The sequence below is a fragment of the Corylus avellana genome, chromosome 4 (assembly GCF_965113065.1).
Source record: "Corylus avellana chromosome 4, dhCorAvel1.hap1.2, whole genome shotgun sequence".
Taxonomy (NCBI): domain Eukaryota; kingdom Viridiplantae; phylum Streptophyta; class Magnoliopsida; order Fagales; family Betulaceae; genus Corylus; species Corylus avellana.
In genome coordinates, this window is record NC_142493.1 from 35,013,479 (window position 1) to 35,024,923 (window position 11,445).

Here is an 11,445-nt window from a genome sequence, read left to right on the forward strand (position 1 = left end):
CAATGTTTAGAAGTCATTAAAAATTTAAAGCAAATGCATGACAATATCTTTTTCTAAACTACCTTTGCCAACTGCCTTTGGCTCAAATGGCATTTTCTAGCCCCCTAATAAACAAATTGAGAAATGTTAGAGGTAGTAACTCTTTTACTAATATATGAGTATTAACATAATGTGAAAGTTATTAATTCGAGATGTTCAAAACAATAAATAAATAAAAAATGCTACGAATATCAATAAATAAGCTCCTCATCATGTTAGTAGTTTTTTTTTTTTATTTGACATGTCCACACAAAGAAGGGAGATGGAATATTCAAACTAGTGACCTCCGCTTCATGGGGTATGATTCACAACCGATTAAACTACTCCTTATAGACTCTTCATGTTAGTAGTTAGTAAAAGAATTAATACCCATAACATTTCTCAAACATATTAGTCCAAAGTTCTATTTTGTGATGTACATGGGTTGTGTTGCCACTTGCATGTATACTAAAGGGGTGGGCATATACCCAACCCACCCGACCCGCTCATTTGCCCTAATAAAAACGTGGGTCCCGTGTTTAATTTTTGAATACCCGTACGGGACGGGGCGGGTCGCAGTTTGTTTAAAAAAAATCTGAATACCCGCTTGAATTTACTGCAACCCAAATCGCATCTTCTCAGACTCACGGTCTCATCTCCTCTCAAACTCAAGCTCTCAGTTTTTCACGCAACCGTGCTTAGCGTCCACAGAGCTCCAATCATCCAGCATCCAGGTTAATCTCTTTCTGAATCTCTTTCATTCTCTCTCTTTCGCTCTCTCTCTCTACCTATCCATCTGTTTCACTCTGTTTTCCTCTGTTTCACTCATGTTCTCTTTGTTTCCCTCTCTTTCGCTCTCTCTTCGACTCACGCTCTCTCTGTTTCGTTCTCTCTTTGACTCACGCTCTCTCTCTCTCTCTCCCGAATCCACCCCCGCCAAACCCGCATTACTGGCCCTGTTCTCGCCCACCCCGCAAACCTGATACCCGGCAGATAAAATTCACTGTAGCCGAGTAACGGGTTAGAATTTCAAAACCCACATGTTGATGGCCGGATGCCCGAAATGGCCAATACCTGGCCCTCGCCGGCCTCTACAATATTTATATTTAAATGATTTAAACTACGACCAACACCATATTCAGGTTTGTGGAATTTCAAAGTATTTCTGATAAAATTTCACCGTCAAGAATTCATTTGGACGGAACATCTCCATGATCTTCCATATTGAGAAATTCGCTAAACACATTCATAACCTTGTCGGTCCAACGATATCGTCTCGCGCTCTTTATTCATGTCTTTCTGCTCCGTTGGAGTCGAAAACATTGTCCGATCTAGACATTGTCATCGCTAAAATTCCTGTTGGAATCAGCGAAGATGAAGTTGTTCGGTCGCTCTTGAATGATCAAGCATGTAATTGCATAGAGTTGTCCTCTGGCCTTGTTGATAAGTTGCTTCATAGGTTTAAGGATGATTGGAAGTCTGCTTTGGGTGTGTTCAGATGGGCAGAGTCGCGGTCGGGTTATAGACACACACAAGAAGCATATGATATGTTGGTGGACATATTGGGGAAAATGAAGCAAATGGGTAAGATGAAAGCTGTTCTGGAAGAAATGGGTCAGTGTCAGCTTGTCGGGCTTAGCACTGTAGCGAAGGTGATGAGGAGGTTTGCTGGTGCTGGGCAGTGGGAAGAGGCTGTGACGACGTTTGATGAGTTGGGAACTTTGGGGTTGGAGAAGAATACGGAGTCTATGAACTTGTTGCTCGACACCCTTTGCAAAGAGAACAAGGTTGAGCAGGCGCGCGAGGTGTTCTTGGAGCTCAAGCCACATATTTTACCGAATGCTCACACGTTTAACATTTTCATTCATGGTTGGTGCAAAATGAATCGGGTTGATGAGGCGCATTGGACTATACAGGAGATGAGGGGAAACGGGTGTCTCCCTTGTGTCATTAGCTACTCAACAATCATTCAGTTTTATTGCCGGCAATCTAAATTTTCTAAGGCCTATGAGCTGCTTGATGAAATGCAAGCTCAGGGGTGCCCACCGAATATTGTTACTTTCACCACTATTATGTGTTCACTGACAAAGTCGGAGGAGTTCGAGGAAGCGTTGCATATTGTCGACAGAATGAGATCGGTTGGGTGTAAACCTGATACGCTCTTCTACAATGCATTGATCCATACTCTCGGGAGAGCTGGCCGGGTAGAGGAGGCTGTTCGTGTTTTTGAGGTGGAGATGCCCAACACTGGGGTTAGCCCAAATACGTCAACCTGTAATTCAATGATTGCTATGTTTTGCCATCATGGTCAGGAACAAAAAGCCTTGAATGTCCTCAGGTACATAGAAAAATCAGGCCTTTGTAAGCCTGATGTTCAGACATACTACCCGTTGCTCAAGGTGTGCTTTAAAACTGGGAATACGGACAGTTTTTTGAGTAAATTATTGGATGACATGGTCAATAAGCATCACCTTTGTCTTGATATATCAACCTATGCACTTCTTATTCATGGGCTTTGCCGAGCAAATAAATGTGAGCGGGCTTACTCACTCTTTGAGGAGATGATTGGTCAAGGAATCTCTCCTAGATATCAGACATGCCGTTTGCTATTGGATGAAGTCAAACAGAAGAGTATGTATGATGCTGCTGAAAGGATTGAAGGTTTGATGAAAAAGTTATAAGTTGTTTGAGTAACAAGCATGTCAAGGTGAACAAGCTATTCTTAATGCTCTTTCTGAGAGAACATAACATATCTACTTCCTTGTCTTACAACACACCGCTAGCTGTACTCTTAATTTGCTAATATCCGATGTGCAAGGTTGAAGCAGAGCTTCGAAGTTTAAATTAATTTGAAATCTAAAAATCATTCTTGGTCATCTGGTATTGATCTTTAAGGTCTGGAGATAGTAAACAACACTTAATAATGTAAGCCTTGAATTTGCCGTAGACGACATGATTCCAAAGTGAAGCAGGGAAAATTCTCTTTAAAACGATCTTGTTGTTGTAGATGTTAATATTCCCAGAATACAAGACAGAAATAATGAAATGTACCTGCTTCACATCAAAAAGTGCTTGCCACCCCTGTAATTGCTTGGCTTTACACTCGTGTGTCAGAATTGGTCAAATCATGCAGTCTGAAAGACTAAAAATACATCGTTGCTAACTTGTTATGAGTTTTAAATTTGTGTGTTATAAAAATGCTGTATTTATATCATTCATGCAAATCTAAGCATTTCTTCTTATGTTGCAGGCAAAGAGAATTGGCATTTTAGTGTAGTATCATCAAAGGCATATCAACAAAGCAGGCAAGGCCACAGGACATCTGCCATCAGTGGCAGTATTCCAAATAAGAGCTTTGGAAGGATTGGGAATATTCATGTACGAAAGGTATTAATACTCAGTAGGATGCACACGAAGACTGTCAATTGTGGGACATATTAAGTTCATGCTTTCCCATGTCACCTACTTGATAAACAACTTGCATTTGATGGACTGGGAAGAAAAAGCAAAGTTTTTTTTCCTCGTGGAGAATTTTAAATGCATCTGCGTATAACTAATTGAGGATTCAGCAAACCATCTCAATTGGAATCACAAATGATCATCATAAGACTGTAAGGAACATTCTCCTATTTGTTTATCCTGATATAAGTTCATCCATTCTGAATGTTATGGGTGCAGAAAATGGTTTCAGTTTCTATTTGTTTTTTTTTTTTTTTTTTTTTGGGGGGGGGGGGGGGGGGGGGGTGTTGGTTTCTGTATGGTACCATTGGTTGTTTCTGAGCTGCTGTTGCGGAACCTATTGATGTCTTCCAAACTTTATTCATGCAATTTTGCACATTTAACTTCCTTGAGTTCCTATCATCTCGCTTGTCTTTAGAAAATGGTATTCCTGCCCCCCAACCCATCTCTGTTGGTTATGGTTTTTAACTTTTTCCTGCGTAGTGGTGTTATGCTCTCCAGGAAATAACATGCATGATAAATTCTCTAAAGGTTTTCAAGTAGCAAAAAGGAAGGTAAGAAGCTTTTGTGCAGAGTGGTTTCTGATTCTCTGATTGAGAATGAAAGGGTTAAAGCCACAGAGATGGTGCTGTCTCTCAATGGAATACTCTTGCGTGTATGGTTTCATTTGAAAAGTGGCAGGAATGATTTCTATGGTGCAGTCAGGGAGACATTACACCTCCATTAGAGGACTGGTATGTCTATCCATAACATCTATTGTTTAGTTATTATTAAGCCTGAATTCGATTTAGACACTACAACCATTAAATTAGGGAGCTAATTTATTGTTATTTGCTACTTTCTGATATTTAAAAAGTTGCTTTAGAAAAAGTTACACAATTATCATTTTAGTAGGGACCTGCATTCCATATTCTTATGAGAAAGAACATAATAATAATAATTATTATTATTTGTTTTTTGTGAGTAACATGAAAATCTTAGTAATAAAAGAAGAATCCTGAGTATGCAGGTAGTATATAAAGGAGTCCCTAAAGAATTACAGCCAAATATAGTCAGTAAGATCTACAAACAAAAATTGAGAATTTCCCATAAAAATGCCATAATTGTCAGTCTTTTACAGTGAGAAATCTTTTGTTCCCTTGAATGGGAACATCATTACAAAATGTGGTTGGAACACCACCAATAGCCAAGAGTCCAATTGATACCCAAAAATGTTTTAACACTGAATTTGCCAATACCAAACTTATGATCCAGAAAGAAATAAAAAAAAAAAGTGCCGTGCTTTGGGCTGTGGACATTTTACCAATTTAAGATCTGCCACTTCATTAGAATTATGCTATTCCAAATCATATACTGTTTACGAAGTTAGATCTCATTGCATCTTTAATTTTGTCTGTTGTTTGCCTCTTTGTTGCACGTGATGTTTGTCCATTCAAGCCAATAAAGGATGAAAGTAAGGGATAGGTTGAGACTCCCGATCCAAGAAATCATAAGATGGGCCATATCTGATGTTGGCCATGTGCATGACGGGCCACTGTTATGATTATTTTACCAAATCTACGTCTAACTATGCCTTGTGATTTCACAGTCAAAGTTTTGTCAAACATGGGGCCAAACCAATGCCTCATATATGTGATTATTGTCTTACCTCTCTCTTCTAGCTGGCCTGACTCTATCTTAAGTCTATATTTCTTATGGATTTGATTTTCATCAATTTATTCTTTGAATTATTAGCAATTTAAATAGTAAATGTGAGAAAATTTTTATGGAGTTTATTTGTCGGATCAGGTGGGTGAATTGTTTGAGATCTGCTTGAACAAATAAACTCCCTAAAAACTCTCTCGCATTTGCCGAAAATTTTATCCATGTAGAATGCCTAGTCTATAAGCTTAGATTATCTTAATAAAAATGGTTATTAGAAAAATTACTAGCAAGCATGGTTCGAGTTTTCCAGTAAAAAGTAAAACTGTTGCTTTCCTAGAGACTTGAAAAAGTAGATCGTCATGGATGAGGTGGAACTTAGTTTTTCTTCAATGTACACGTTTTTTTTTTTATACAACCTGAACTGCCAACAGAAAGTACAACATGGCATTGTTAGATAGACTAATAATTGATGATAAATTCAAAAATAATAAAAATAATAAAAATTGATGATAAATAATGAAGCCTGCATTGTGTGTGTGAGTGGCTGAGGCCGGTAGCAATAGGATTTTTTTTTTTTTTTTTTTTTTTTTTAACACGAGAGCAATAGAGATTGTTAATAGACTATCAATTAACAAAGATAAAACTACAAGGATTTTTAAATTGATCGTTATTTCCTATCCTCACAACAGATTAAGATTTTAAAATGATGCATATTTTAACAAAAGAATTTTATTTTATTTTTTTTGGAAAAAAAATGTTTTTAGATGGATTAAAGAAGTTGAGTTCTTTTGTAAAAAGACTACTCTGTTATAATATTTTATACTAAAAATGACGTTTTAACATTACTTCTCTCAAACTCAAGCCGGAAACTGCCAGATTTGGGCAGTGGTGGCCAGCAGCGGTCAGAGTGGCAGAGGACGGCGTTTTGGGGGCTGAGCTAGTATAAGTAAAAGAAGGTGAATTTAAGAAATAATATAAAAGATATAATAGGCCAAAAAAAATCAATTGTAGAATAGAAAACTAAAGACAAACTGATTAAGACAAGTCCCATCCATCAAAGAGAGCACGAGTGAGTTGGCTCCACCTATACTTTGTTGTTGGCATATATCTAGTTTTTTTTTTTTTTTTTTTTTTTTAAGATGAGAAGGGAGGAAGGAAAGTTAGATGGGAGATGTACAGTAGAATATATGAATACCATTATTATAAAAAATAAAAATAAAAATAAAAAAATAATAAAAAAAAGAAGAGAAGGAGAGGAGGGTGTCCATCTTGAAGACTTTCCTAAATAATAGCTTATTTTACATTTATTCACCCAAATAGTTAGGTCAACCCTAAAATAGCCACCGACCCACCGTCCTTTGTGGCAAACTTACGACTCTAGTCTGTATAATGTTGGAAATGCATCATCAAGAACTACCTACGGACCCAACAACCGGCAGCTTTTGCCCTCTCAAGCGAGAGGAATACCATTAAACTATAAGGTTAATACTAATAAAAGGTAGTTGGTGATGCTTATGTACGAAGAAAATAATATATAAATAAAAATAAAATAAAATAAGATAAACACAAGTAATTTTAGGAGGTTTGGTCTATGATTTACATTCACAAAAAATCTTATTATAATTTTACATTACAAATACAAATGATTTCTATTTATCACTATGATGTAGGTTGTGATGATCAGCCGCCCTTGTTATTTTGTTAAAAAAAATTATTTTATTTTTGTTTTTAAATTTATGATGAAATTGTAATTTTATATTAAGCGGATTAGAGACAAAGGCAACTAAGATGAACCAAAAGAGTAAGAGCAATGCTATACTTAACATCAAAACCACACCACAATCACACTACATGCTGATGTGGAATAAAGTAGTAGCCCTTAATTTTATTTTATTTTTTATTTTTTTTTAACATGGGTTCACATCAACCTAATGTGATTATGGTGTAAAAAATATCATTTGTCGAGGGACAAAAAAGAAAAAGCCACAAGCTCAGAAACATCAACATGTTCCCAATCTGTCGCGGGTCTTTTCTCTCTCCCTCTCTGTGTGTCCACTAACGAAAAAACCGAACCCCCGCTAATTCCCTTCCAAACTGAGCCGTATACATCCATTGTAAACAACGATATCCCTAGATTTCCTAGAAACTGAGCCAACCTTGTTGGGTCCGCCACCACTCACCAACACTACGTATCTCTCTCTCTCTCTCTCAAACTTTATCCTGCGCTCTCACGGACCAAAGAATCTCAATCTTTCTATGCTTTCAGCCTAACTTTTTCTCCACCATAAATCTAAGATAAAGTGGTCATTTTCCTTTTGTTATCTTGTGCAGTGGAGATACTTTAATCTCTATTTCTCTCTGTTCTCATACGCTCTTAAAGTCTTTTTTTTTTTTTTCTTTCTTTCTTTCTCTCTCATTGCCTGCTTAGCTTTTGGGCAATAATGGCTCTCTTTGCCTCCTCTTTTTCCCTCCCAATTCTCGTATATCCCTTCTTCTTGGCATAACATCTACTGGGTTTCCTTACTTTTTTCTGAATCATTATCATTGGGTCAGTTATCCGCCTGTTTAATTAATTAGATAATTGCGCGCCTTCTTCAGCCTCCCACTCTTTGTGTCTTTCAGTTGCCTGAGTATTCTACTTGTTAGTTTGATTCTTATTCCTCATCATCTTCGCTTTTTCGAAACTTCCCCTTGTGAAAGAATCGGTTTCTTTACCTTTTCGCCTCCACTTTATAAGTTCTGAGCGGCAGTTTTGGCCTGAAAAGACTAAATTCCGGTGAAGGTGGTTTTTATATTCGGTTCCGGCCTAAAATGCCGCCTTCGTACTTCCCTCTTAGGTGGGAGAGCACCGGAGACCAATGGTGGTATGCTTCGCCCATTGATTGGGCGGCTGCCAATGGCCTCTATGATCTGGTCAGGGAGCTTCTCCACCTTGACACCAATCTCCTCATCAAGCTCACCTCCCTCCGTCGAATCCGCCGCCTTGAAACAGTCTGGGACGACGAAGCTCAGTTCGACGACGTTGCCAGATGTCGCTCTCAGGTGGCTAGAAAACTCCTCCTCGAGTGTGAAACAAAGACGGGTCATAACTCTCTCATTAGAGCTGGCTATGGCGGGTGGCTTCTGTACACTGCTGCCTCAGCTGGGGATGTGGGTTTTGTTAAGGAATTGCTAGAGAGAGACCCTCATCTTGTGTTTGGAGAAGGAGAGTATGGTGTCACTGATGTATTTTACGCGGCAGCCAGGAGCAAGAATTCTGAGGTTTTCAGGCTGTTGCTTGATTTGGCTCTGTCGCCTGGGTCTTGCCATAGCAATGGAGGTGAACTGGAGGAGCAATTGGTTAATGTTAGTCCAGAATTCAAGTGGGAAATGATGAACCGGGCCGTTCATGCTGCGGCTAGAGGAGGGAATTTGGAGATATTAAGGTTGCTTCTTGCTGATTGTTCTGATGCTTTAGTGTATAAGGATGCTCAGGGATCTACAATCTTGCATACAGCCTCTGGCAGAGGGCAGGTTGAGGTGAGGCTTCCTATCTTTTATACTTGGCAGATGCTTCAACTATTAATTCGTGCATTCCAGTTGCTTTAATACTAGTTAGTATGATTTTGAAAGGGCCATGGATTGTTTTTGGTGCTTAGAACATAACTTGTAGAAGGAGCGGATTGTTTTCTTGTTCATGTGTGTATCTATTGTTGCTCAGGACATAATAAAAATTATGTTGTTCATGGATTTGAGGTTATGCTGTGTTGGGAATACACGTGACTGAGAAAGGTTTTCTTAAAGAAAACCTTAAAGGGAGATATTTTCCAAAATTATTAGTGAGTTCGTTTTTTCTTTTACTCATACGGCAATCAAATCCAGTCCCAGAAATTTGGCTTTAAGGTGTTGCTGCTCGATCTTCATGTTGTGATTGCCTATTGGCACCTGAAGCTGAATAAAATACACATTGCTTATCTGAAAAATACACGATTTGCATAATGGTGCATATAACCCAAACTCAGAGAGAATTCTGATAAGAGGGATACATTACTTGTGGGCAAAGAACTGAGACAGTTTTCTATATATATGCAGCTGACAAGCAGCTAGAAATCAAATCCTTAGCTGACAACATTTTCTTGAAAAGTTCTGTTTGTTTTAGTCAAATCTTTAAGCTGTGACAACATTTTCTTTGTGGATGGGCAAAACAGCACTTTAATATGTCCACTTCATTTTTCACACTCTGTCAGACCTCATGAAACCTGTTACTTCATTGCTATACTGACTATTAAATTTGTGCAGGTAGTAAAATATGTAGTAGCATCCTTTGATATTATCACCTTCACAGATAATCAAGGGAATACAGCACTACATGTGGCTGCTTACAGGGGTTACTTAGCTGTGGTAGAGGTCCTGATTCTTGCATCTCCCTCGTTAGCATCTCTAACGAACAACTATGGAGATACTTTTCTTCATATGGCCGTGGCTGGTTTCCGGACCCCTGGTTTTCGGAGACTGGACAGGCTGATTGAGCTCATGACGGAGTTGGTATGTGGTAATATTGTGAACATGCAGGACATCATCAATGTCAGGAACAATGACGGAAGAACTGCTCTTCACATGGCAGTAATTGAGAACATCCAATGTAATCTCGTGGAACTCCTCATGACTGTCCCATCAATCGGATTGAATATCCGTGATGCTGATGGGATGACCCCTCTGGATATTCTCAAGCAATGGCCACGATCAGCATCTTCTGAAATTCTAATCAAGCAGTTGATTTCAGCCGGGGGGATCTCCAATTGTCAGGATTATGAGGCAAGAAGCGCCCTTGTTTCCCATCTAAAAATGCAGGGGATTGGGAACAGTCCTGGAACTTCTTTCAGAATCCCTGATGCAGAGATATTCTTGTACACGGGCATTGAGAATGCATCTGATGCCAGTTATGATCAGGCAAGCATGGATTTGAGTGCATGCTCAGGTGAACTAAGTCGGTGTGACTCAACCAACTCCTTTGACAACAAGAAAGCAGGTTCCGTGAGTGATGCTGCAAGGCGCCTCAAGTCTCTACTCCAGTGGCCCCGTAAGAAAGAGAAGAAAGCCTCTTCAACAGTGTTAAGAGATGATACTTCGCTAGAATCATTCAGCATGTGTAGAAACTTGGAGCACAGTCTAATCCCACTTCGGCAGAAATACTCGAATTTGTCATCCTTTCCAAACAACAAAAGGACATTTTCTCTTAGGAGTGATCTTCCAAGCCCATCCACCAAGAAGAAATTTACTGTGGGACTCATGCAAGGTGTTATCAAGGCAATGCCACATTTAGCTGCTCCGGCACGGTCGCCTTCAAGTATGTCAGGATCATCAGTGTCTTCATCTAATTCAATGGATAAACAAAAGGGTGTTGACATTGCTGGAACCTCTAACTTAACACCGTCATTTAATGGTAAACCACCACAAATGAACCACAAACAGAATTCCTTCAATAAGAAGTTGATGAACCGGTATCTCAGTTTTGGTGCACATGGCCTTTCTGCGAATGATTCAGTTACCTATGCACAGCCAAATCAGAGTTTCAAGCGATTGAGCTCTTTAGTAGCTTAATTCGATTGTATAAAAGAGTAGTAATTTTTATAAATAGAGAGTAATTTTGGTGAGCTTCTAAAACATTCTTTTCATGAATCTATACCTCTCTTGTTGAGATTTTTTTTCATTTGAATTCCATTCCATGCTTGTTAATGTCGGTGTGTAGAGTATGTATGCAAGTTTGGCAATGATCTCAATATTATTATGAAGTAGCTAGATGGGTCAGATATTGCAGACCATTAACAGAATATTTGTAAACCTTCTTTGTTGTATCTGTGAGCCTGTTAGAAGTAAGTTTCTAACTGATTATAGGAGAAGTAAACCAGCAGCTGAGATTGTTGACAATAGAACTGTCTATGAACAATTGAAGCAGCCCTCTAGTTTGGTTACTGTATAATTCTTCCCACTGCTCTATATGTATGAGTTAGCTAAGAACTTCTGTAGATGAAATATGAAAATGTGCTGGGAAGCAACTTCAAGGAATTCTGACTTACTTGATCAACATTCAAATCTAAATTTCCCCACCATAAAGTTTAGGAATCTCGTCCAAGTTATACATACTTGGTGGGAGCATCTTGATATTTGAATGGGAGGGATGAAAATATGTTATTGTAAAATCTGTCGCAAAACAATGCACATGCTACTAAATGTTGCGCGATTGGCAAGTTTTTTTTGTCTTTAAAACAAAAATATTAACAAATAACCCAAAACATAAAACGCTCAAAACTATTTTCATCTTTACATCATATTATAACATGTTTT

General features: G+C 38.5%; 2 protein-coding genes across 2 annotated transcripts; both read left to right on the plus strand.

Moving 5' to 3' along the window:
* Positions 1-653: 653 nt before the first annotated feature.
* Positions 654-3,675, plus strand: LOC132178553 (pentatricopeptide repeat-containing protein At3g04130, mitochondrial). Its single transcript, XM_059590996.2, has 2 exons — positions 654-2,725; positions 3,269-3,675. The coding sequence occupies exon 1, from the start codon at positions 1,230-1,232 to the stop codon at positions 2,697-2,699; it is 1,470 nt and encodes a 489-aa protein (XP_059446979.2). The 5' UTR covers positions 654-1,229; the 3' UTR covers positions 2,700-2,725; positions 3,269-3,675.
* A 3,789-nt stretch (positions 3,676-7,464) lies between these two features.
* Positions 7,465-10,836, plus strand: LOC132177485 (uncharacterized). Its single transcript, XM_059589829.2, has 2 exons — positions 7,465-8,640; positions 9,400-10,836. Exons 1-2 carry the CDS (start codon positions 7,933-7,935, stop codon positions 10,699-10,701), a joined length of 2,010 nt encoding a protein of 669 aa, XP_059445812.2. The 5' UTR covers positions 7,465-7,932; the 3' UTR covers positions 10,702-10,836.
* Positions 10,837-11,445: the final 609 nt, after the last annotated feature.